General features: G+C 49.1%; 3 protein-coding genes across 3 annotated transcripts in view; 2 read left to right on the top strand and 1 right to left on the bottom strand.

Annotated features, from left to right (window-relative positions):
- The window catches only part of LOC134949552 (hereditary hemochromatosis protein homolog), a 72021-nt gene extending 56886 nt beyond the window's left edge, over window positions 1–15135 (bottom strand). Inside the window, exon 1 of the mRNA XM_063938194.1 lies at window positions 15048–15135. The gene's annotated coding sequence lies outside the window, so the exon portion shown is untranslated. The remainder of the gene's footprint in view (window positions 1–15047) is intronic.
- LOC134949551 (putative nuclease HARBI1) overlaps window positions 1–26970 on the top strand; it is a 144337-nt gene that overhangs the window by 48028 nt on the left and 69339 nt on the right. The window lies entirely within an intron of this gene.
- The window catches only part of TAP1 (transporter 1, ATP binding cassette subfamily B member), a 209578-nt gene continuing 188805 nt past the window's right edge, over window positions 6198–26970 (top strand). Inside the window, exon 1 of the mRNA XM_063938187.1 lies at window positions 6198–6293. Within this exon, the coding sequence (XP_063794257.1) occupies window positions 6221–6293 (73 nt within the window). The 5' untranslated portion in view covers window positions 6198–6220. The remainder of the gene's footprint in view (window positions 6294–26970) is intronic.

Raw genomic sequence — 26970 nt, 5'->3', positions numbered from 1 at the left:
AGCTGGTTTTTATTATTAGAAGACAAAATCTTCCGGAATCGCCGCGACCGGAAGTGGCACTACGTGGCTTCTGGGTAACGTAGTTTTCAGCAAACCGGAAGTCCCCGTCTGTGTTGTGAATAGCGGTGGGTATTCTGGGTGATGTAGTCTTCTAGAAATCATGCGGGACCATCGTGACCGGAAATGACGCTATATAGCTTCTGGGAAATGTGGTTTTAAGAAGCCGGAAGTTCTGGTCTGTATTGCGGAATGGCGATGGGTTTTCTGGGTAATGTAGTTCTATGTCCCAGAAGTCTTGCGGTATATTCTTCATAGGAAGATGTTTAGACCAGATGGATTGTGGGGATTGTAGTGAAAAACTACTGAATGGATATTTTCATTAGTCTTTTGTTCATTTAGCAATCCACATCGAGACACCCAGGCATCTTGCGCCGCGTTGTGTATTGAGGCTAGACATATGAGGGCTGGTACAAGTGCATGCTGATATTGATAACAGCTTTAAAGTCTTAATGGAGGAGAAGATCAGTACTTAGGATGCCACCAGGTCTTAATCCTTCATGCAGTAGGGGCTTATATAACTGGCAGGAGATCGCATGCTATTGCTGGAGATGAAATGCAGGATAATTCCAGTTTGGCAGAGTGATAATACTAATGCACTTTAAATAATAATAATTGTATTCTCTAAAGACAATGAAACAAATGGTAATAAGAATTCTTTCAGGAAGTAATATGCAGGTAGTATGTGTTGATAATGAATGTTATAGCATAAGCTATAGGTATGTATGGATAGTACAGCCACTACTAATGATGTAGCAATTGTTGTATACAATAGTTCAAGCAAGCCACAGATAGTATTCACAGCAAACAGCAACTACTCATGAAGTAGCAGTAATAAAGTATCTTGGTTCATGTAAGCCACTGGCAGTATATACAAAGATACAGGCACTTAACAGAGAGGAATAAGGCTGGAAGCATGGTCAGGGCATCAGCAACAAGACTCCATAAAATCAGCAACTAGGAACAGGGACCTGAATGACAAGGCTCCAGAATTAAGCAATCACCACCTCACAGGATAGTTGGAGTTGCTTGGAGAGACAGCTCTCCCTGTCAGCATCTCTGTATAGGATTTGCAGGCAGGAAAATGGCGCTGAATGCTGCTCGGTCCGCTCCGAGGGGAAGTTCCGCCCCCTGAACATGGCGCTGCATCCCGCTCTCCAATTCTTTATACTGGCCTGAGGATTTCTGCTGGCAGTGTCCGCGGCCCTGACAGGCTTGCTGACCAGTGTAGGGTATAGGCGCTGGTTCAGGGCGTCCCTCACAGCGCCGCACTATGTACCGCTGAGCCTCCAGAGCGCAGTTAATACTGCACTCCGCCTCCCACCCTGTTGCCGCCATCTTCACACCAGCTCCCCGCTTGCTGTGGGGGTTGGTGACTCACTCGCCACCGGAATCTTCGGCTCTGTTAGGGTCCAGCATGCTGCGGGAGTGAGCGGTCGCCTGGGGTGGCTAACGATCATCACCCTCAGGAGCTAATGTCAAAATCCCTCAAGGCGGACACTACTCCTCCACCCCCCCCCAAGTCCCACGAAGCAGGGAGGCTGTTGCCAGCAGCCTCCCTGTGCCTAACTTACTCTTAGAAAAATAATAAAACCAAAGAAGCTCTAGGAGCTCCCCTAGCTGTGACCGGCTCCTCCGGGCACATTTTCTAAACTGAGTCTTGTAGGAGGGGCATGGAGGGAGGAGCCAGCCCACACTCTCAAACTCTTAAAGTGCCAGTGGCTCCTAGTGGACCCGTCTATACCCCATGGTACTAATGTGGACCCCAGCATCCTCTAGGACAGTGCTTCTCAAACTCGGTCCTCAGGACCCCACACAGTGCATGATTTGCAGGTAACCCAGCAAGTGCACATGTGTATTCATTATTCACTGACACATTTTAAAAGGTCCGCAGGTGGAGCTAATTATTTCACTTGTGATTCTGTGAGAAGACCTGCAAAACATGCACCGCGTGGGGTCCTGAGGACCGAGTTTGAGAACCTGTGCTCTAGGACGTAAGAGAAAATAAGATTTTAAACCTACCGGTAAATCTTTTTCTCGTAGTCCGTAGAGGATGCTGGGGACTCCGTAAGGACCATGGGGATAGACGGGCTCCGCAGGAGACATGGGCACTTTAAGAAAAAATTTAGTTCTTGGTGTGCACTGGCTCCTCCCTCTAGGTCCCTCCTCCAGACCTCAGTTAGAGAAACTGTGCCCAGAGGAGACGGACAGTACGAGGAAAGGATTTTGTTAATCCAGGGCAAGATTCATACCAGCCACACCAATCACACCGTATAACTCGTAATAAAAACCCAGTTAACAGTATGAAAACAACATAGCATGGTGCTGTCCACGCCCCACTCAGACCTCACAGACTGTGAGCACAAAAACCAGCACTGGATCCCCTGCCGTGCACAGAGCCTGTAACCACTGCACAGCAAAAGACCCGAACTGGAGTATCAGCTGCGCTCAGGTTACTCCGCTAGCACTTGCCTCCTGGTTGCCATGACGACGTGGCAGCACAGGGCAGGAGACCCTAACAAGTGAAAGTGATACGCTGTTCAGCAACTGCTCTCTTGATCTCGCTTTTATGAGGAGATCATCCAAGTACAGGATAATTGTGACACCTTGCTTCCGCAAGAGCACCATCATTTCCGCCATTACCTTGGTGAAAACCCTCGGGGCCGTAGAGAGACCAAACGGCAATGTCTGAAATTGGTAATGACAATCTTGTACTGCAAATCTGAGGTAGTCCTGATGAGGTGGATAAATGGGGACATGAAGGTATGCATCCTTTATGTCCAGAGACACCATAAAATCCCCCCCTTCCAGGCTTGCGATGACCGCTCTTAGCGATTCCATCTTGAACATGAACTTTGTCAAGTATTGGTTCAGGGATTTTAAATTTAATATGGGTCTGACCGAACCGTCCGGTTTCGGGACTACAAACATGGTCGAGTAATAACCCCTTCCTTGTTGAAGGAGGGGAACCTTGACCTTGACCACCACCTGTTGGAGATACAACTTTTGTATTGCATTTAATACTATCTCCCTCTCCTGGGGAGAAGCTGGTAGGGCCGATTTGAAAAATCGGCGAGGAGGCACCTGTTATGATTCCAGCACTCTGGTCTGAGGAGATCTTATAACAAGGACCTGAGCACTGGAACGTAATGCTGGGAAAGGGAGCAAGAATGGAAAATAGCCCCTGGCGCCCTAACTCCGTTGTCTCGCCCGTGCTGTCAGAAATCCCTTGCGAGACTATGGTTGCTTGAGCCCATGGCAGCCGCGTTTGAAGGGCGGATTACGTCTGCCCAACTCCGATGCCCCCTCAGGTCTTAATGGAAGACAAAGGGAAATCCGAGACAGGGTGATAACAAGGGGCCCTCTAACTCAGCAACAAAGCCAGGGGCTACAAGCTAACTAAAAACTAGAAAATGTGCGGAAAAACCGCCAGGGAAAAGGACAACCAAAATACCCACTTGTCCACTCTCCTACCCAGCACCGCCGAGTTCCGGAGAGGACTTGTGGAAGCGGAACCCTCCGCAAATGCTCCGAAACAGAATACAAAATAAAGCGGGCTGAGCCGCAGCACACGGCAGAGCCGCAACTCACGAACACCACACGAGATTCTCTGGCAACCGTTGCGGACAATAGGGGACCAGAAGACTTCTTGGGATGAGATGACAACTCCAAGATTCAGGAACTCTGAGGACAGGAATGACCGGACACAGCAGGCCTGGAACAGACGTTCAGCAAACCTAAGCAGCATGCAGGAAGCTATTACCGGCGTTTGTGTGAAGCACTGAGAAAGTATTTAACAAGGAGTCCTCCAATCAGATGTTCAGAGTCTGATTGCCCTAAATGCTGTGCAGCTGCCCTGCTGCACGCCCAGAAGACCAGAGTGTGTGTGTACTAACTTGACCCTGCAACGGGGAACGCGGTCCGCCCGTGGCGTCCCCGTTGCTAGGGTCCAGGCGGCTCATCGCGCCCGGTGTCCCTGCGTTGCTAGGGAGCCGGCGGCTACGCGCGCACGGCGTCCCAGCGTTGCTAGGGACCCGGCGGCTAGCACGCTTGGCGTCCCTAGTTGCTAGGCACCGGGCCGCGAGGACATCGCGGACCCCAGCGCCTAACAGCACCTCTCCGAATTCCAGCTTGTAACCCTGAGAAACAATTTCTATTGCCCAGGGATCCACCTGGGAGTGAACCCAGATGTGGCTAAAATTCCGAAGACGTGCCCCCACAGGGCCCGGCTCCGCCTGTGGAGCCCCAGCGTCATGCAGTGGATCTTGTAGAGGTCGGGGAGGACTTCTGTTCCTGGGAACTAGCTGTGTTGTAGAGGGTCAAAAGAAAAAAGATTCCCTATAGTGGGCACACTCGGACTGTTATACTTTCTTAAAGTCAAATATCTGTTATGATAGATGACCACAAATTCTAAAATGTAACCTTTATTTGAATCTTTAAAACATAAGCGAAATATAGTGCATGTGAATTAAATTGTGAAAAAGGTGAAAATTTTAACGTGAATTAAAAGGCTTAGCCACTGTGATTGTTGTATTAATTCACTGTCTCCAGTTTCTTAAACAATGTTGCAATATATATATATATATATATATATCTCCTATATAATAGCCCTATTCTGTGACCTTGTGATTCATTTGCTAACGCTGGGCGGAGTCACAACACTGGGCGGAGTTAGTCAAATGAGTCACAGAGATCTGGCCAAATCTACAGGAGACTAGGAGCAGAAGCAGAGAGCATGGGCATTGGGCATGTCACAGGCAGGGGTGCAGACCTCCCAGCTTTCTGCAGGAGCTTTATCCAGGCAGAAGGAGGGAAACACACTCGGCGAAAAGGGGGCGTGGCTTCACGGGAGGGTCCCCGTTTTCGTCAGTGAGGGGGCATGCCCAGCGCTCTGTGAGCTGCTGGCATGCTCCCAGGGGCTGATTATGAGTCCGGGGGGCCCAGGGCAGTTGTGACAGGGGAGCCCTATCTCATTGCTGTGCCTGCTGTGGGTTGGGGGCGTGGCCTAATCGCGCCCGCGCGGCCACGCCCCCTTATGCAAATTTCGCTTTTTATTTTTATTTTTTTTATGGGATTTTGGCCCCTCAGCTAGGGCTAAATCCAGAGGAGGTGGTCGCTCCCCCCTACACACCCGCACAGGCAGAAGAAAGCAGGGAGACTGCTGCCTCCCTGCAACACCACAGACCTGCCAATACGCAGCAGCGTGTGCTGACTGTAGCACAATGCTGCCGCTGTTGCTGGCAGGACGGGGGGGGGGAGCTTCTGAGTTGGGACAGAGCTACTCCAGCCAGGGGGCCCCCTAAAACTGTGGGGCCAACGGTATGTATCCCCTGCCCCCCCCCCCACCTTAATCCGGCTCTGCTGCAGGAACCCCCCCATTAATCCGTACCCCCTGATGCCCCCTCTCCCTCTGTCTCCACTATTCACCGCTGCTCTGCTAAGCAGAACAGCGAGTACAGGAGCTTTCCAACTGCCCCCCCCACCCCCACCGCCGGACACTGCGACCCGCGGGTGGGACAGCGGGACAGACCCCAAAAAATGGGACTGTCCCACGAAAATCGGGACATTTGGGAGGTATGGGGGTGTGTGAGGGGTATGTCATACAGACAGACGGGCACCGGCTCACTGTGTGCTTGACCCCCCACATCGGCATACTCAGCAGGGTCTCTCTGATGCGGAGGAGCGTCACTCCACGCTTCTTAGCTGCAGTTTAGTGGGGCACCTGCCGCTGTGCAGGTTCCATACTGCCTCGGTTATCTCCAGCCCCGGCAACCCCACCGCTAGCTGCAGCGCTGCCACCCGCAGTGAGGTGCACCCAGCTCCTTCACACACTTTCGCTGGCGGGTAGCGCTGCAGAAATCCGAGCTGCTTGCAGGCTCTGACCCACTCCTCCCTCCAGCCGCAGCGTCTCCTGGGAGCTAACCAGTCACTCCCAGTCTCCCCTTACCACAGTGCCCGGAAGCTGTGAGGTCCGCGCCACGTGCATGCTATGACCCCCTCCTCCCTCCAGCCGCAGCATCTCCTGGGGGCTAACCAGTCATTTCCAGTCTCACCTTACCACAGTGCCCAGCAGCTGCGCGAGGTCTGCGGTGTGTGACTGAGGAGGGGGGGGAGGGATGCGGACGGGCAGAGGAAGCAGGACTCCAGCCTGAGAGAGTCAGCCATGCCAAGTCTCCAGCAGCAGCAGATCCCAACAGGTTGGAGTGGAACAGCAGCAGCCAGCAGCAGTGACTCCGGTAAGACACATCTGTCTGTCACCACTGTTTTGTCCCTAATACCAATCTCTACCGTGCCCTGTGTTCTGTCATGTCCCTGTCACCCCTGGCCTTGCCCTGCCGCCCTTATCCTGGCCCTTTCACCCTTATCCTGGCCCTGTCACCCTTATCCTGTCCCTATAATTTCTGTCCTGGCCCCGTCACCCCTGTCCTGGCCCCGTCACCCCTGTCCTGGCACCGTCACCCCTGTTCTGACCCTGTCACCCCTGCCCTGGCCCCGTCAACCCTGTACTGACCCTGTCACCCCTGTCCTGGCTCTGTTACTGCATACCCTCCAACTACCTTTTATGGCATGTACAGTACCCGCAGCGCCTCCAGACCTCTCCCCAATGCACCACACCTCCGCACCTTCCCCTCCACCACATGCGGCACTCCACCCCTCCCCCACATGCTGTGCCTCCAGACCCCCTACACCACCCGCGGCTCCCACTCCTACGCCCCTTCACCACCCACAGCACCTCCAGGACCCTTCCACCATTCACCCCCCTTATATGTCTCCCACCACACCTGCCCCCCTCCACCCGCAGCATCTGCAGACACCCTCCTCCATCAGCGGTCCCCCTCTCACCCACCCCTCCCCCACCAATGGCACCCCCGCACCTGCCCCTCCACCACCTGCAGCACCTCCAGACCTCCTTTCCCATCCGCCGCAACACCCGTACCTGCCCCTACCCTACCCATGGTGCCTGCGGTCCCCTACCCCACCCCCGGCACTCCCGTCCCTTCCCATCCAACAGCACCTCCACAACCCTTCATCCATCCACAACATCCCCACACCTGCCCCTCTCCCACCCGTGGCACCCCTGCCCCTCCCCCACCTTCAGTGCCTCCGGACCCCTCCCCATCTGCATTCCCCACTCCTCTGCCCCTCCCCCACGTGCAGCACCTCCCGAACCTTCCCCATCCGTTCCCCACCCCCACTTCTGCCTCCCTCCACCCGCAGCATCTACAGACACCATCCGCAGTCCCCCCCGCACCCGCTACATTCTGTACATCGTGCCCTACAGGTGCTGTTCACGCCGTCGCAAGGGGCTGCGCCTCCTTCACCATCGCACACCCTTTCATTGTGCAATATTTAACAACTAACAAAGGAATGCAGGTAATACTCCATATAATACAAATATTAAACCCCAGAAAGGCATGCAAGGGTTAAGGGGGCGTAGCCCCTTGCGACGGTGTGAAGAGCGCCCATAGGGCGCGATGAAGCACCTAGTTGTACATATAGTTATTATTGAAGGTGCTTTATTCCATATGGCAATAAGCCATATTTGTACTTCATGTATCAACACCAATTACACACACATATATAATACATATAGTTATTATTAAAGGTGCTTTATTCTGTATGGCACTACACCGCTTTTATGAATCATATATCAACACCCATTGCACACATATATATCGTGTTATGAGATTTTATATAACAAATTTATCATATAATTTTTGGTATTTGGTCAATTCTTTCAATTATTGCAATGAGAATGCTCTATGTGGTTATAATCCATACTTATGATTCATATATCAACACTAATTGCACTCACTTGCATATAGGCCCTCATTCCGAGTTGTTCGCTCGCAAGCTGCTTTTAGCAGCATTGCACACGCTAAGCTGCCGCCTACTGGGAGTGAATCTTAGCTTCTTAAAATTGCGAACGAAAGATTCTCAAAATTGCGATTACACACCTCTTAGCAGTTTCTGAGTAGCTCCAGACTTACTCGGCATCTGCGATCAGTTCAGTGCTTGTCGTTCCTGGTTTGACGTCACAAACACACCCAGCGTTCGTCCAGACACTCCTCCGTTTCTCCAGCCACTCCCGCGTTTTTCCCAGAAACTGTAGCGTTTTTTCGCACACTCCCATAAAACGGCCAGTTTCCGCCCAGTAACACCCACTTCCTGTCAATCAGATTACGATCACCAGAACGATGAAAAAGCCGTGAGTAAAATTCCTAACTGCATAGCAAATTTACTTGGCGCAGTCGCACTGCGGACATTGCGCATGCGCAATAAGCGGAAAATCGCTGCGATGCGAAAAAATTTACCGAGCGAACAACTCGGAATGACCAACTTAGTGTATTAGAAAGTTTATACATTTATCATACAGCTTTTATTCACTGTTGTTAATGAGACACTTGTCTCTTTAATATTGTAATCAGTGTGTTTCTATATCATATATGTAATAGCACAGTGTATTAATGCTGTCTATATAGTGCAATTGGCACACCCTCAGAGTACTAAATCGTGTTCTGTCCCCTCACAGTAATGCCGCTTCCATGCTTTTCAAATAAATATGTATAACGTTTGAGGTGGCCCCCACGCTAGTAACTGAACAGTGCCCTATTGCGGCGTGTTTCTCTATTTGCTCCCGTCGCTTATGTTTTAAAGATTCAAATAAAGGTTACATTTTAGAATTTGTGGTCATCTATCATGACAGATATTTGACTTTAAGAAAGTATAACAGTCCGAGTGTGCCCACTATAGGGAATCTTTTTTCTTTTTACCCTCTATATTTACGTCTTCCTGTGGAGCACCTCCCAATAAGCAAGAGGTATATACCTGTATTATTTGATAAAAGGGAAAGGACATAAACTATACATGAGAAAAATATTAAACTAAAATAGATGTCTGTGCGACCCTTCACCTATCTTAGAAACTAGCTGTGTTGTGCAGCTTCTTTCCTCTGCCCCTACCTCTGGCAAGAAAGGATGCACCTCACACTTTCTTGTTTCTTTGTGATCGAAAGGACTGCATTTGATAATGCGGTGCTCTCTTAGGCTGTGAGGGAATACAAGGCAAAAAATTTGATTTCCCAGCTGTAGCTGTGGAGACTAGGTCCGAGAGACCTTCCCTGAACAATTCCTCACTCCTGTAAGGTAAAACCTCCATATGCCTTTTTGAGTCAGCATCACCTGTCCACTGCCGTGTCCATAGGACTCTTCTGGCAGAAATCGACATAGCGTTTATTCTAGAACCCAGTAGACTAATGTCTCTTTTAGCATCTATCATATATAGGACAGCATCTTTAATATGCCCCAGGGTCAATAAAATAGTATCCTTATCTAGGGTACTAATCTCCTCAGATAAGGTATCCGTCCATGCACCACACTACACACTACACTACACTACAGCACTACACACCCAGGCCAACGCAATTGCCGGTCTTAGTAAGGTACCTGAATGTGTATAAATGGACTTCAGGGTACCCTCTTGCTTTCCATCTGCAGCATCTTTGAGGGTAGCTGTATCCTGGGACAGCAGGGCTACGTTCTTGGATAAGCGTGTTAATGCTTTGTCCACCCTAGGGGATGATTCCCATCGTAACCTGTCTATTGACGGGAAAGGATACACCATAAGCATCCGTTTGGAAATCTGCAGTCTTTTATCTGGAGATTCCCAAGCTTTTCCACATAACTCATTCAGCTCGTGTGAGGGGGGAAAGGTTACCTCAGGCTTCTTTCCTTTATATACATATGTACCCTCTTGTCAGGGACAGGGGGTTCCTCTGTGATGTGCAAAACATCTTTTATTGCCATAATCATATATCGAATGGATTTAGCCAATTTTGGCTGTAACTTTGCATCATCGTAATCAACACTGGAGTCAGAATCCGTGTCGGTATCTGTGTCAACAATTTTGGGATAGTGGGCGCCTATGAGACCCTGACTGTCCCTGCGACATAGGATCAGGCATGGGTTGAGATCCTGACTGTCCCAAGGCCTCAGCCTTGTCTAATCTTTTGTGCAATGAGTTTACACTAACATTCCACATATCCATCCAGTCAGGTGTTGGCGCTGTCGGCGGAGACACCACATTCATTTGCTCCTGCTCCTCTCTAACATAGCCTTCTTCCTCAGACATGTCGACACACGCGTACCGACACACCACACACACAGGGAAAGCTCTTACTGAAAACAGTTCCCCCGCAAGGCCCTTTGGAGAGACAGAGAGAGAGTATGCCAGCACACACCCCAGCGCTATATAACCCAGGAATAACACAGTAACTTAATGTTAACCCAGTAGCGCTGCTGTATGTAATTTTGCGCCGAATTATGTGCCCCCCCTCTCTTTTCAACCCTCTTGTCTACCGTGTATAAGCTGGGGAGAGTCCGGGGAGCTTCCTCTCAGCGGAGCTGTGGAGAAAAAATGGCACTGGTGAGTGCTGAGGGAGAAGCCCCGCCCCCTCAGCGGCGGACTTCTGTCCCGCTTAAACTGTAAAATTTGGCGGGGGCTCATACATATATATAGTGCCCAGCTGTATATATGTTATACTTTTGCCAAAAAGAGGTCCAAATTGCTGCCCAGGGCGCCCCCCCCGCCCCTGCGCCCTGCACCCTTACAGTGACCGGAGTATGTGAGGTGTGTGGGAGCAATGGCGCACAGCTGCAGTGCTGTGCGTTACCTCAGTGAAGATCATGAAGTCTTCTGCCACCTCTGAAGTCTTCTTTTCTTCTCATACTCACCCGGCTTCTATCTTCCGGCTCTGCAAGGGGGACGGCTGCGCGGCTCTGGGACGGACGGCTAGGGTGAGATCCTGCGTACCAATCCCTCTGGAGCTAATGGTGTCCAGTAGCCTAAGAAGCAGGACCGTGCACTCAGAGAGTAGGGCTGCTTCTCTCCCCTCAGTCCCACGGTGCAGGGAGTCTGTTGCCAGCAGAGCTCCCTGAAAATAAAAAAACTAACAAAATACTTTCTCTCAGAAAGCTCAGGAGAGCTCCTGAAAAGCACCCAGCTCGTCTGGGCACAGTATCAAACTGAGATCTGGAGGAGGGGCATAGAGCCAGTGCACACCCAGAACTAAATTCTTTCTTAAAGTGCCCATGTCTCCTGCGGAGCCAGTCTATCCCCATGGTCCTTACGGAGTCCCCAGCATCCTCTAGGACGTAAGAGAAATATTATTATTTATCAAATCTTGGAGACAGGTAAAATTGTAGAATTAATGTACCAGCCTGTAAGGCAGAAGCTGAATGGCAGGTACTTTATCTCTCACTATTTTATCTGTCTCCGAGCTTTGATAAATACCCCACTAATTAGTGTTATGCTAACTTTATATTAGCCATTTCATTTCTTTATTTTTGTCATGTTGTAAGAGACAAGATTACTGTTACACCCCTATGACGCATATCACCCGGGAAATTCCCAGGTCTCAGCCTGACCCTGATCGTGACATTTCCTTTCACACATACCAAAAACCCTGGTCGATGCGTGTTCATGTGCAAAGACCTGGGGCATGTGTGAAAGGGGTATTAGTGATAGGAACTGTCAATTGAGAAAACATATACTGTATTTCTTTTTTTTTGCAACATATTTCCTGCTTTATCCCAACTCACTCAATTTGGCAACTTTAGATATTACTCTTATATCCTCTCCTCCTAACACCTTAGCTTCCTGTATTCAACCTCTTATCCTCTTCTCACCTACAGCAGAGCCGGGAATAAGGGGGGGGGGGGGGGAGGGGGGAGGGGGAGGGGGGGGGGAGGGGGGGGGGCCCAGGGGACACATTACCCCAGGCCCCCTTATCTCAGGGGCCTCCCCTGCCTGCCATCCACCGCCGGCCATTTGCATGTAGTTTGTAGTGTTTGTAAGCAGTGCAGGAGCTAGGACCCAGTGGCTGCTTAGTAGTGATTAGCTCGGAGATCAGCAGCAGCAGCACAGGGAGCGGGAGGCTGTTCTCCTCGAAGGTCGCTGCAGGGAGCTGATCCGGTCCGGCATTCCGGAAAAAGAAAAAAAATCCCCCTCCCTATGCAGCCAGTGTGTGAAATAGATGAGCTGCAGCACCAGCAGCTATGTCCGTTCTCCCCCCTCCATCCCTCTGCCCGAGTGTAGTACCAGCGGGGTAGGTGGGAGGCTGTCAGCCCTGCACAGCGGTTCCCCTGTGTGACAGCAGCGCACAGACAGCGCCACTGTGCAGGGCTGACAGCCTCCTAGCAGAGCAGCAGCAGCTTCGTGCGGGAGCCGGCAGGGATTTCTCCCTCCCCACTGACAGCCCGTCCGCGGACACGCCCCCCGGACGGGGACGCGCTTTCACAGCTCCCCAGCGGCAGAGGTCGCTGCAGGGAGCTGATCCGGTCCGGCATTCCGGAATTTGGTCCGGTCCGGCTTTCACCTAATCCCGTTTTCTAACTAGCAGGCTGCCGCCACAGACAGTTACAGTAGCTGCTCTGTTATGTAAGATTCCACTGTATACCACTCTGTACTGTGGCACCATATCCTGCTCTATTATATTATGTGCTACTTTATACAACTGTACACTATGATACCATATCTCATCCGGACAGTGGCGGAACAAGCAAGCGGTGGGCCCAGGTGCGACAAAATGCTTTGGGCCCCCCCCCCCATCCAAGTCCACCCGGGGGGCAGTGCGCGCCGTAGGCGCGCGCAAAAATACATAGTGGCGTGGCTTCGTGGGGAAGGGGTGTGGCCACAAAATAATACCAACACAGTAGTCTCCATTATTCAAATTACGCCGCACAGTAGCACCACTACACCAGGTAGAGACCCTTTTACACCTTACAGCGAACAGATTCCTCTTTTTACACATTACAGCAGACAGCGTGCCCTTTTTACACATAACGGCAGACAGCGTGCCATTTTTACACATAACGGCAGACAGCGTGCCCTTGTTACACATTACGGCAGACAGCGTGCCCTTGTTACACATTACGGCAGACAGCGTGCCCTTTTTACACATTACGGTAGACAGCGTGCCCTTGTTACACATTACGGTAGACAGCGTGCCCTTGTTACACATTACGGCAGACAGCGTGCCCTTGTTACACATTACGGCAGACAGCGTCCCCATTTTTACACATTACGGCAGGCAGATTCCTCCTTTTTACACATAGCAGCAGGCAGATTCCCCATTTTTACACATAGCGTCAGGCAGCCCCCCTTTTTTACACATTACGGCAGGCAGATTCCCCATTTTTACACATAGCGTCGGGCAGATTACCCCTTTTTACACATAACGGCAGACCGCGTGCCCTTGTTACACATTACGGCAGACAGCGTGCCCTTTTTACACATTACGGCAGACAGCGTGCCCTTGTTACACATTACGGCAGACAGCGTCCCCATTTTTACACATTACGGCAGGCAGATTCCCCTTTTTACACATAGTGGCAGGCAGTCCCCCCTTTTTACACAGTGCGGCAGGCAGTCCCCCCTTTTTACACATTGCGGCAGGTAGTCCCCCCTTTTTACACATTGCGGCAGGCAGGCACAAGAAAGAAAGAAGGAAAGAAAAAGAAAGAAAGAAAGAAAGAATTATACTTACCCTCAGGCTCCTCGGTGCAGCTGCGTCAGACGACGATTCCCGGGCAGTAGAGAATGAGGAGGAGGGAGCCGGAGGACGGAGCCGCAGCAGCGCTTTGTTACTGGTGGAGGCGCTGCTGCTGCTGCCCCTCTGCTTCCCTATAGGCTGTTCTCGGAAGACAGCCTATAGGGAAGCAGAGGAGCAGCAGCAGCAGCGCCTCCACCAGTAACAAAGCGCTGCTGCGGCTCCGTCCTCCGGCTCCCTCCTCCTTCCCCCGTCTGTACCGCTGCTCAGCTCCGATCTCCGGGCGGCTGTGCGCTGCGGGCAGCGGTTGCCTGCAGCGCACAGCGGCATGTAATGAGTCAGTTTGACTCATTACATGCTTGGGCCCCTGGACAGAGGCGGGCCCCAGTGCAGTGCACTGCCTGCACTGCCGGTAGTTCCGCCTCTGCATCCGGATGTGTGTGCTCCTCTGTTCTGCACTGAATCTTCATAGTATATACTGCACTTATATATCATGTGCTACATTATGCCATGGCTGAAGAGAAATAAAGTACTGTACAATAAAATACAGAGGCATGTTGCCTGGATGTCGGCAGCACGCAAGACCAAAAAAAAAGGACTCTACAACGTATTTTTCGCAGTTTCAGCGCTCTTTAATACAGCGCCATTTCATTGGGAAGGCTCCCGGTAACTTCACAAGGCTGAAGTTAGCTTCTGAATCCACGGGTACAGGCAATTGTTATATACCTATCTAATCAATAGGGGCCCCTTGTCTTAAATGCCCTGGGCCCCTCAAGAGCCTTAATCTGTCTCTGTTTATATATATATATATATATATATATATATATATTACATTGGCAACACTGTGCCACATATTACTAACGCATGAGACTTTATATATATACTGCCCTAGGATATCAGCCATCAAATCTATGCATGCTGGACTCAGTAATCCTGTAGAGGAATTTTAAGTGGTTCATAAAGGGATTATTCTGTGCCTTTCACTATTGATTGTCCACCATTTGGCATTGTGGACTGTTCATGCCACCAGCGGACCCACTGCGGCACTAAGGAACACAGACCAGACCTCTTGCCTCACAAACAGAAGGGCCCTTTATGCATTTATATGCTCTATCCAATAATATTTTACTGTTGATTGTGTAAATTGATTTGTTAATTATTCTATTAAACAGTGTTATTTTTGATGTACGAGTTGGATTTTTGAACTATAGAATTGGTTAAGGCGCTACTCATTTTGTGTGTGTGTGTGTATATATATATATGTATGTATATATATAAATTGAAAAACTATATAGTACTACATTTACCTGCTGAATTATAAATATACAGGACACCACCTCTGTATGACCTGATGTCACTTAGCCTGTCAGTTACACAACAGAGAGTCAGAGCACCAGCAGGAGATCATTACAATTACATACTGCACAGAAGATTTACTTACCTGCGGCGTGTACGGTTGATAACTGCAGGCAGTGAGAAAGTAATATCAGTAATCTCAGTAATAGCTGCACTCTTGTGTTCTCCATGTCTGGCACAGACTAGTTTAATCTGAACTTTCCCTGCAGTGCTCTTTCCAGTCTGCAGTCCCGCCCCCTAGTGGTGCACTCAGTGTATGACCAGGGCACTGACTTTCATTTCTCTAACTTTCGTTTTTGCCTGAGCACAGCTATGGTGCAGGACAGGGAACGTCATAGTTCTGAGAAATGGGAACTACTTAATACAGTAGATCACAATACACAGAATACACAGTTCCAGATTTGAAAATGATTTATTTTAGGTACTGTATTGGAGATAAGTACTCACTGCGCATACCTGTAATAACTCTCTGTAGTGTTACACTGGACCTGTTATCTTCCATTTCAATTGGTTAAGCCAGGACACTCATGAATTACACAGGTTCTGTGGCTGTCTGTCTTCAAGTCTGCATATCACCTGCTTCTAATTTGCTAGAGAACCTGTGTAATTCAGGAGTGTCGCGGTTTAAATCAATAGGGCTCTATGGGGGTAATTCTGAGTTGATCGCAGCAGGAACTTTGTTAGCAGTTAGGCAAAACCATGTGCACTGCAGGGGAGGCAGATATAACATGTGCAGAGAGAGTTAGATTTGGGTGGGGTGTGTTCAATCTACAATCTAAATTGCAGTGTAAAAATAAAGCAGCCAGTATTTACCCTGCACAGAAACAAAATAACCCACCCAAATCTATCTCTCTCTGCACACGTTATATCTGCCCCACCCCCCTGCACTACACATGGTTTTGCCCAACTGCTAAAAAATGTCCTGCTGCGATCAACTTGGAATTAACCCCTAAGCCTTGGAGAGAGATAAAATGTTCATTAATCAGCTCCTAACTGCCAAGTTACAGGACTGATTGGCTGGTATTTTATCTCTCTCCACTATATGTCTCCCCAAGCCCAAGGCTTAGTTAATAGACCCTATAGCAGGGGTTCTCAAACTCGGTCCTCAGGGGCGCACACATCAGACTTGCCTACTCTCCCGGAATGGCCGGGAGGCTCCCGAAAATCAGGTGACCCTCCCGGCCCCCCGGAAGAGCAGGCAAGTCTCCCGATTACAGGGGTCCCCCCAAGCCCGGCTGCCCACTTAGCGAGTAAAGTGGGCGGTCCGGGCAGGCGATGACGCGATTCTTGTTGAATCGCGTCATCGTAGCCACGCCCCCTGCTGTATAATGCTATAATAGCGGCATTACACAGCGGGGGCGGGGCTTACACGACACGATCCCCGTAGTCACGCCCCCGCCCCCCCCCCTCCACCATGCCCCCGGCCCACCTCCGGTCCGCCCCCCTCTGCACACACATCGCAGCCCGCCCCCCTGCCGAACCGACCTGGCTGCTCTCTCCCGGAGAGAGCAGCAAAAAAGTCGGTAAGTATGGCACACGGTGCATGTTTTGCAGGTTTCCTCACAGAATCACAAGTGAAATAATTAGCTCCACCTGTGGACCTTTTAAAATGTGTTTGTGAGTAATTAATTAGAGATGAGCGGGTTCGGTTTCTCTGAATCCGAACCCGCCAGAACTTCATGTTTTTTTTCACGGGTCCGAGCGACTCGGATCTTCCCGCCTTGCTCGGTTAACCCGAGCGCGCCCGAACGTCATCATGACGCTGTCGGATTCTCGCGAGGCTCGGATTCTATCGCGAGACTCGGATTCTATATAAGGAGCCGCGCGTCGCCGCCATTTTCACACGTGCATTGAGATTGATAGGGAGAGGACGTGGCTGGCGTCCTCTCCGTTTAGAATTAGAATAGATTAGAGAGACACTTGATTTACTAATTTTGGGGAGCATTAGGAGTACTCAGTAGTGTACAGTGCAGAGTTTTGCTGATAGTGACCAGTGACCACCACTTTTATTTATAATCCGTTCTCTGCCTGAAAAAAGCGATACACAGCACACAGTGACTCAGTCACATACCATATCTGTGTGCACTGCTCAGGCTCAGGCCAGTGTGCTGCATCATCTATTATCTATATATAATATTATATATATCTGTCTGACTGCTCAGCTCACACAGCTTATAATTGTGGGGGAGACTGGGGAGCACTACTGCAGTGCCAGTTATAGGTTATAGCAGGAGCCAGGAGTACATAATATAATCCGTTCTCTGCCTGAAAAAAGCGATACACAGCACACAGTGACTCAGTCACATACCATATCTGTGTGCACTGCTCAGGCTCAGGCCAGTGTGCTGCATCATCTATTATCTATATATAATATTATATATATCTGTCTGACTGCTCAGCTCACACAGCTTATAATTGTGGGGGAGACTGGGGAGCACTACTGCAGTGCCAGTTATAGGTTATAGCAGGAGCCAGGAGTACATAATATATTATATAGTGAGTGACCACCAGACACACAGTGCAGTTTATTTAATATATCCGTTCTCTGCCTGAAAAAAGCGATACACACAGTGACTCAGTCAGTCACATACCATATCTGTGTGCACTGCTCAGGCTCAGGCCAGTGTGCTGCATCATCTATATATATTATATATCTGTCTGACTGCTCAGCTCACACAGCTTATAATTGTGGGGGAGACTGGGGAGCACTACTGCAGTGCCAGTTATAGGTTATAGCAGGAGCCAGGAGTACATAATATTATATTAAAATTAAACAGTGCACACTTTTGCTGCAGGAGTGCCACTGCCAGTGTGACTAGTGACCAGTGACCTGACCACCAGTATATAATATTAGTAGTATACTATCTCTTTATCAACCAGTCTATATTAGCAGCAGACACAGTACAGTGCGGTAGTTCACGGCTGTGGCTACCTCTGTGTCGGCACTCGGCAGCCCGTCCATAATTGTATATACCAGTGACCTAACCGTGGTTTTTTTTTCTTTCTTTATACATACATACTAGTTACGAGTATACTATCTCTTTATCAACCAGTCTATATATTAGCAGCAGACACAGTACAGTGCGGTAGTTCACGGCTGTGGCTACCTCTGTGTCGGCACTCGGCAGCCCGTCCATAATTGTATATACCACCTAACCGTGGTTTTTTTTTCTTTCTTTATACATACATACTAGTTACGAGTATACTATCTCTTTATCAACCAGTCTATATATTAGCAGCAGACACAGTACAGTGCGGTAGTTCACGGCTGTGGCTACCTCTGTGTCGGCACTCGGCAGCCCGTCCATAATTGTATATACCACCTAACCGTGGTTTTTTTTTCTTTCTTTATACATACATACTAGTTACGAGTATACTATCTCTTTATCAACCAGTCTATATATTAGCAGCAGGCACAGTACAGTGCGGTAGTTCACGGCTGTGGCTACCTCTGTGTCGGCACTCGGCAGCCCGTCCATAATTGTATATACCACCTAACCGTGGTTTTTTTTTCTTTCTTTATACATACATACTAGTTACGAGTATACTATCTCTTTATCAACCAGTCTATATATTAGCAGCAGACACAGTACAGTGCGGTAGTTCACGGCTGTGGCTACCTCTGTGTCGGCACTCGGCAGCCCGTCCATAATTGTATATACCACCTAACCGTGGTTTTTTTTTCTTTCTTTATACATACATACTAGTTACGAGTATACTATCTCTTTATCAACCAGTCTATATATTAGCAGCAGACACAGTACAGTAGTTCACGGCTGTGGCTACCTCTGTGTCGGCACTCGGCAGCCCGTCCATAATTGTATATACCACCTAACCGTGGTTTTTTTTTCTTTCTTTATACATACATACTAGTTACGAGTATACTATCTCTTTATCAACCAGTCTATATATTAGCAGCAGACACAGTACAGTGCGGTAGTTCACGGCTGTGGCTACCTCTGTGTCGGCACTCGGCAGCCCGTCCATAATTGTATATACCACCTAACCGTGGTTTTTTTTCTTTCTTTATACATACATACTAGTTACGAGTATACTATCTCTTTATCAACCAGTCTATATATTAGCAGCAGACACAGTACAGTGCGGTAGTTCACGGCTGTGGCTACCTCTGTGTCGGCACTCGGCAGCCCGTCCATAATTGTATACTAGTATCCAATCCATCCATCTCCATTGTTTACCTGAGGTGCCTTTTAGTTGTGCCTATTAAAATATGGAGAACAAAAATGTTGAGGTTCCAAAATTAGGGAAAGATCAAGATCCACTTCCACCTCGTGCTGAAGCTGCTGCCACTAGTCATGGCCGAGACGATGAAATGCCAGCAACGTCGTCTGCCAAGGCCGATGCCCAATGGCATAGTACAGAGCATGTCAAAACCAAAACACCAAATATCAGTAAAAAAAGGACTCCAAAACCTAAAATAAAATTGTCGGAGGAGAAGCGTAAACTTGCCAATATGCCATTTACCACACGGAGTGGCAAGGAACGGCTGAGGCCCTGGCCTATGTTCATGGCTAGTGGTTCAGCTTCACATGAGGATGGAAGCACTCAGCCTCTCGCTAGAAAACTGAAAAGACTCAAGCTGGCAAAAGCACCGCAAAGAACTGTGCGTTCTTTGAAATCCCAAATCCACAAGGAGAGTCCAATTGTGTCGGTTGCGATGCCTGACCTTCCCAACACTGGACGTGAAGAGCATGCGCCTTCCACCATTTGCACGCCCCCTGCAAGTGCTGGAAGGAGCACCCGCAGTCCAGTTCCTGATAGTCAGATTGAAGATGTCAGTGTTGAAGTACACCAGGATGAGGAGGATATGGGTGTTGCTGGCGCTGGGGAGGAAATTGACCAGGAGGATTCTGATGGTGAGGTGGTTTGTTTAAGTCAGGCACCCGGGGAGACACCTGTTGTCCGTGGGAGGAATATGGCCGTTGACATGCCAGGTGAAAATACCAAAAAAATCAGCTCTTCGGTGTGGAGGTATTTCACCAGAAATGCGGACAACAGGTGTCAAGCCGTGTGTTCCCTTTGTCAAGCTGTAATAAGTAGGGGTAAGGACGTTAACCACCTCGGAACATCCTCCCTTATACGTCACCTGCAGCGCATTCATAATAAGTCAGTGACAAGTTCAAAAACTTTGGGTGACAGCGGAAGCAGTCCACTGACCAGTAAATCCCTTCCTCTTGTAACCAAGCTCACGCAAACCACCCCACCAACTCCCTCAGTGTCAATTTCCTCCTTCCCCAGGAATGCCAATAGTCCTGCAGGCCATGTCACTGGCAATTCTGACGAGTCCTCTCCTGCCTGGGATTCCTCCGATGCATCCTTGCGTGTAACGCCTACTGCTGCTGGCGCTGCTGTTGTTGCCGCTGGGAGTCGATGGTCATCCCAGAGGGGAAGTCGTAAGCCCACTTGTACTACTTCCAGTAAGCAATTGACTGTTCAACAGTCCTTTGCGAGGAAGATGAAATATCACAGCAGTCATCCTACTGCAAAGCGGATAACTGAGTCCTTGACAACTATGTTGGTGTTAGACGTGCGTCCGGTATCCGCCGTTAGTTCACAGGGAACTAGACAATTTATTGAGGCAGTGTGCCCCCGTTACCAAATACCATCTAGGTTCCACTTCTCTAGGCAGGCGATACCGAGAATGTACACGGACGTCAGAAAAAGACTCACCAGTGTCCTAAAAAATGCAGTTGTACCCAATGTCCACTTAACCACGGACATGTGGACAAGTGGAGCAGGGCAGGGTCAGGACTATATGACTGTGACAGCCCACTGGGTAGATGTATGGACTCCCGCCGCAAGAACAGCAGCGGCGGCACCAGTAGCAGCATCTCGCAAACGCCAACTCTTTCCTAGGCAGGCTACGCTTTGTATCACCGCTTTCCAGAATACGCACACAGCTGAAAACCTCTTACGGCAACTGAGGAAGATCATCGCGGAATGGCTTACCCCAATTGGACTCTCCTGTGGATTTGTGGCATCGGACAACGCCAGCAATATTGTGTGTGCATTAAATATGGGCAAATTCCAGCACGTCCCATGTTTTGCACATACCTTGAATTTGGTGGTGCAGAATTTTTTAAAAAACGACAGGGGCGTGCAAGAGATGCTGTCGGTGGCCAGAAAAATTGCGGGACACTTTCGGCGTACAGGCACCACGTACAGAAGACTGGAGCACCACCAAAAACTACTGAACCTGCCCTGCCATCATCTGAAGCAAGAAGTGGTAACGAGGTGGAATTCAACCCTCTATATGCTTCAGAGGTTGGAGGAGCAGCAAAAGGCCATTCAAGCCTATACAATTGAGCACGATATAGTAGGTGGAATGCACCTGTCTCAAGTGCAGTGGAGAATGATTTCAACGTTGTGCAAGGTTCTGATGCCCTTTGAACTTGCCACACGTGAAGTCAGTTCAGACACTGCCAGCCTGAGTCAGGTCATTCCCCTCATCAGGCTTTTGCAGAAGAAGCTGGAGGCATTGAAGAAGGAGCTAAAAGGGAGCGATTCCGCTAGGCATGTGGGACTTGTGGATGCAGCCCTTAATTCGCTTAACAAGGATTCACGGGTGGTCAATCTGTTGAAATCAGAGCACTACATTTTGGCCACCGTGCTCGATCCTAGATTTAAAGCCTACCTTGGATCTCTCTTTCCGGCAGACACAGGTCTGCTGGGGTTGAAAGACCTGCTGGTGACAAAATTGTCAAGTCAAGCGGAACGCGACCTGTCAACATCTCCTCCTTCACATTCTCCCGCAACTGGGGGTGCGAGGAAAAGGCTCAGAATTCCGAGCCCACCCGCTGGCGGTGATGCAGGGCAGTCTGGAGCGACTGCTGATGCTGACATCTGGTCCGGACTGAAGGACCTGACAACGATTACGGACATGTCGTCTACTGTCACTGCATATGATTCTCTCAACATTGATAGAATGGTGGAGGATTATATGAGTGACCGCATCCAAGTAGGCACGTCACACAGTCCGTACTTATACTGGCAGGAAAAAGAGGCAATTTGGAGGCCCTTGCACAAACTGGCTTTATTCTACCTAAGTTGCCCTCCCACAAGTGTGTACTCCGAAAGAGTGTTTAGTGCCGCCGCTCACCTTGTCAGCAATCGGCGTACGAGGTTACATCCAGAAAATGTGGAGAAGATGATGTTCATTAAAATGAATTATAATCAATTCCTCCGCGGAGACATTGACCAGCAGCAATTGCCTCCACAAAGTACACAGGGAGCTGAGATGGTGGATTCCAGTGGGGACGAATTGATAATCTGTGAGGAGGGGGATGTACACGGTGATATATCGGAGGGTGAAGATGAGGTGGACATCTTGCCTCTGTAGAGCCAGTTTGTGCAAGGAGAGATTAATTGCTTCTTTTTTGGGGGGGGGTCCAAACCAACCCGTCATATCAGTCACAGTCGTGTGGCAGACCCTGTGACTGAAATGATGGGTTGGTTAAAGTGTGCATGTCCTGTTTTGTTTATACAACATAAGGGTGGGTGGGAGGGCCCAAGGACAATTCCATCTTGCACCTCTTTTTTCTTTTCTTTTTCTTTGCATCATGTGCTGATTGGGGAGGGTTTTTTGGAAGGGACATCCTGCGTGACACTGCAGTGCCACTCCTAGATGGGCCCGGTGTTTGTGTCGGCCACTAGGGTCGCTAATCTTACTCACACAGTCAGCTACCTCATTGCGCCTCTTTTTTTCTTTGCGTCATGTGCTGTTTGGGGAGGGTTTTTTGGAAGGGACATCCTGCGTGACACTGCAGTGCCACTCCTAGATGGGCCCGGTGTTTGTGTCGGCCACTAGGGTCGCTAATCTTACTCACACAGTCAGCTACCTCATTGCGCCTCTTTTTTTCTTTGCGTCATGTGCTGTTTGGGGAGGGTTTTTTGGAAGGGACATCCTGCGTGACACTGCAGTGCCACTCCTAGATGGGCCCGGTGTTTGTGTCGGCCACTAGGGTCGCTAATCTTACTCACACAGTCAGCTACCTCATTGCGCCTCTTTTTTTCTTTGCGTCATGTGCTGTTTGGGGAGGGTTTTTTGGAAGGGACATCCTGCGTGACACTGCAGTGCCACTCCTAGATGTGCCCGGTGTTTGTGTCGGCCACTAGGGTCGCTAATCTTACTCACACAGCTACCTCATTGCGCCTCTTTTTTTCTTTGCGTCATGTGCTGTTTGGGGAGGGTTTTTTGGAAGGGCCATCCTGCGTGACACTGCAGTGCCACTCCTAGATGGGCCCGGTGTTTGTGTCGGCCACTAGGGTCGCTAATCTTACTCACACAGCTACCTCATTGCGCCTCTTTTTTTCTTTGCGTCATGTGCTGTTTGGGGAGGGTTTTTTGGAAGGGACATCCTGCGTGACACTGCAGTGCCACTCCTAGATGGGCCCGGTGTTTGTGTCGGCCACTAGGGTCGCTAATCTTACTCACACAGTCAGCTACCTCATTGCGCCTCTTTTTTTCTTTGCGTCATGTGCTGTTTGGGGAGGGTTTTTTGGAAGGGCCATCCTGCGTGACACTGCAGTGCCACTCCTAGATGGGCCCGGTGTTTGTGTCGGCCACTAGGGTCGCTAATCTTACTCACACAGCTACCTCATTGCGCCTCTTTTTTTCTTTGCGCCATGTGCTGTTTGGGGAGGGTTTTTTGGAAGGGCCATCCTGCGTGACACTGCAGTGCCACTCCTAGATGGGCCCGGTGTTTGTGTCGGCCACTAGGGTCGCTAATCTTACTCACACAGCTACCTCATTGCGCCTCTTTTTTTCTTTGCGTCATGTGCTGTTTGGGGAGGGTTTTTTGGAAGGGACATCCTGCGTGACACTGCAGTGCCACTCCTAGATGGGCCCGGTGTTTGTGTCGGCCACTAGGGTCGCTTATCTTACTCACACAGCGACCTCGGTGCAAATTTTAGGACTAAAAATAATATTGTGAGGTGTGAGGTATTCAGAATAGACTGAAAATGAGTGTAAATTATGGTTTTTGAGGTTAATAATACTTTGGGATCAAAATGACCCCCAAATTCTATGATTTAAGCTGTTTTTTAGTGTTTTTGGAAAAAAACACCCGAATCCAAAACACACCCGAATCCGACAAAAAAAATTCGGTGAGGTTTTGCCAAAACGCGTTCGAACCCAAAACACGGCCGCGGAACCGAACCCAAAACCAAAACACAAAACCCGAAAAATTTCAGGCGCTCATCTCTATAATTAATACACCTGTGCACTTGCTGGGTTACCTGCAAAACATGCACTGTGTGCGCCCCTGAGGACCGAGTTTGAGAACCCCTGCCCTATAGTATGGTAAGCCTACGTTTAATATACCTCACCCTGAGTAAGATACTCGTCTCGTAGACTGACATCTGTTGCACACTGCTGACACCTATCAACATCCGTAGGGTCTGCCAATAGGTTATGGGCCCTGGCACCAGCGTGTGTAATGAAACAGGAGAATAACTGCAGCAGCACAGGATAAAAGGAAGCCTAACCCTAACCTCCCCCCTCTACAGCCATCCCCTTACCTCCCCACCCCCCGTAGTGCTTAACCATAGCCCTCCCGGCGGTGCCTAAAACTAACCATCTGCATTCTCAGGATGTGGACATGGTCCTGCGACACGGTGAACCAAGTCAACCAGTGCCATAACAGGTCTTTACTGTGCCACCTCCTTCCACATTCATGGCTTCTACATGGACCAAAGAGGACGGGAAACCCCTTCATTTTTTAAGTACTAAATAGGTCAATGAGGTTTATGTTGGGTGTCTTTATTTAAATGCTGAAATATTAGTTGTGTGTAACTATGAATGTGTATGTGTATTTATTATCCCACAGGGCCGGATTACACCTTGGGGGTGCCCGGGGCACTTAAGACAGGGGGGTACCGGTGGAAGGTGTATAATAGATTCTGCATACCTCTCAGTATGTCCCATTCCAGGAGGGACAAAATGCTCTCTACCTGGACTTCCCTCTTAATATATGATTGGCGTCACCTGTGTTGAACTATTTCATTAATAAGAAAGGAATTCAACACAGGTGATTGCAATCATAAATTAAGAAGGAATTCCAGCTAGAGAGGATTTTGTCCCTCCTGGAATGGGTCATGTTGGGAGATATGGATTGTGTATATTACATTTAAACCAATGGTATATATTAGTTTTAAACTAATAGTTTAGTAATGCCCGGGTAATGTTTACAGCTCCACCTAATTTAAAGACAACTATTTTATAAAATACTGCATTCTGGCTGCTGGTTCTGCTGCTGCTTAAGAGGGAAATCTAGTGATGTCAGTGTGCTCTGGCCGGGGAGCCCCCTGACAAAGGGGTGCCCGGGGTACAGTATGCCCTGCATCCCCCCCCCCCTTAATCTGACTATTCAATCCCAGAAGGTGCAGCACTCCAGATGCTTGCAAAATAATCACATCAAATTCGGCATGAAGTTCAGTAATGATTCAGTGCTTTTAATCATGCACTCATGGGCAAACGCAGGTGGGGGGTTCCAGTTGCCCAGAAATCCCCCTCCTCTCGGCAAGTGGCACAAATTACGACAATAGCAATGGTATTTAATACAATTACAAGAACTGCCATCACATCATACAGTTTAGGGGACAGAACAGAGCTGCTGCACATGCCCAGTAGTAGCAGCTTCTTCTACAAAGTTTGCTGTGTGTAGTTTTGAGTCCTCAATCAGTGCACTGGACCAGAGAGTAGCTACTAGGAAGAAGAGACAGGAGCCTTACCATGAGGTGGGAGAATGTGTGCTTAGAAAGTACAGTACTGGTTCTATTATGTTTGTGTATTTATTATGGTATGTTTAACCTTTTCCTGACCATTTATAAGTTATCTTATTTATATTATTTAAATATGTTTGATACAGCCTATACTACAGATCATCTATAGTGTTAGACATTAATACTGTATTCCATACAGTGTTCAGAGTATAAATATGTTTACATTAATGTCCAAGGTCATTACTAGTGTTAGGGTAATAAGCTTACACCTCTACTATCAACACCTTAGTAGCCCTTCTATCTTGGAGATTGAAAGTACTGGATACAGGCCCTCATTCCGAGCTGTTCGCTCGCTAGCTGCTTTTAGCAGCATTGCACACACTAAGCCGCCGCCTACTGGGAGTGAATCTTAGCTTTGCAGAATTGTGAATGAAAGATTAGCAGAATTGCGAATAGAATAGCGATTAGAAATTTCTTAGCAGTTTCCGAGTAGCTCGAGACTTACTCCTACACTGCGATCAGTTCAGTTAGTTTCGTTCCTGGTTTGACGTCACAAACACACCCAGCGTTTGCCCAGACACTCCCCCGTTTCTCCAGCCACTCCCGCGTTTTTTCCTGAAACGCCAGCGTTTTTTCACACACACACATAAAACGGTCAGTTTCCGCCTAGAAACACCCACTTCCTGTCAATCACACTACGATCAGCAGAACGAAGAAATATCTTCGTTAAGCCGTGAGTAAAATACCAAACTTTTTTGCAAATTTACTTGGCGCAGACGCACTGCGAACATTGCGCATGCGCAGTTAGCGACTAATCGCTCCGTTGCTGGAAAAAATAACGAGCGAACAACTCGGAATGAGGGCCACAGCCGGCCGGAGAGCAAGAAGTCACACTACACAGTTGTATGTATAACACTGCTCTGTCCTGTGACAGAGAGAGCTTTTATTTATACCACTAGGTGCTTCATCGCGCCCTACGGGCGCTCTTCACACCGTCGCAAGGGGCTACGCCCCCTTAACCCTTGCATGCCTTTCTGGGGTTCAATATTTGTATTATATGGAGTATTACCTGCATTCCTTTGTTAGTGGTTAAATATTGCACAATGAAAGGGCGTGCAATGGTGAAGGAGGTGCAGCCCCTTGCGACGGTATGAACAGCACCTGCAGGGCACAATGTACAGAATGTAGCAGGTGCGGGGGGGACTGTGGATGGGGGGGTGTCTGTAGATGCTGCGGGTAGAGGGGGGGTGGAAGCGGGGGGGGGG

The sequence above is a fragment of the Pseudophryne corroboree genome, chromosome 8, assembly GCF_028390025.1.
Source record: "Pseudophryne corroboree isolate aPseCor3 chromosome 8, aPseCor3.hap2, whole genome shotgun sequence".
Classification (NCBI taxonomy): domain Eukaryota; kingdom Metazoa; phylum Chordata; class Amphibia; order Anura; family Myobatrachidae; genus Pseudophryne; species Pseudophryne corroboree.
The sequence above is the reverse complement of the archived record's forward strand: the minus strand, read 5'-3'. Positions and strand labels throughout refer to the sequence as shown.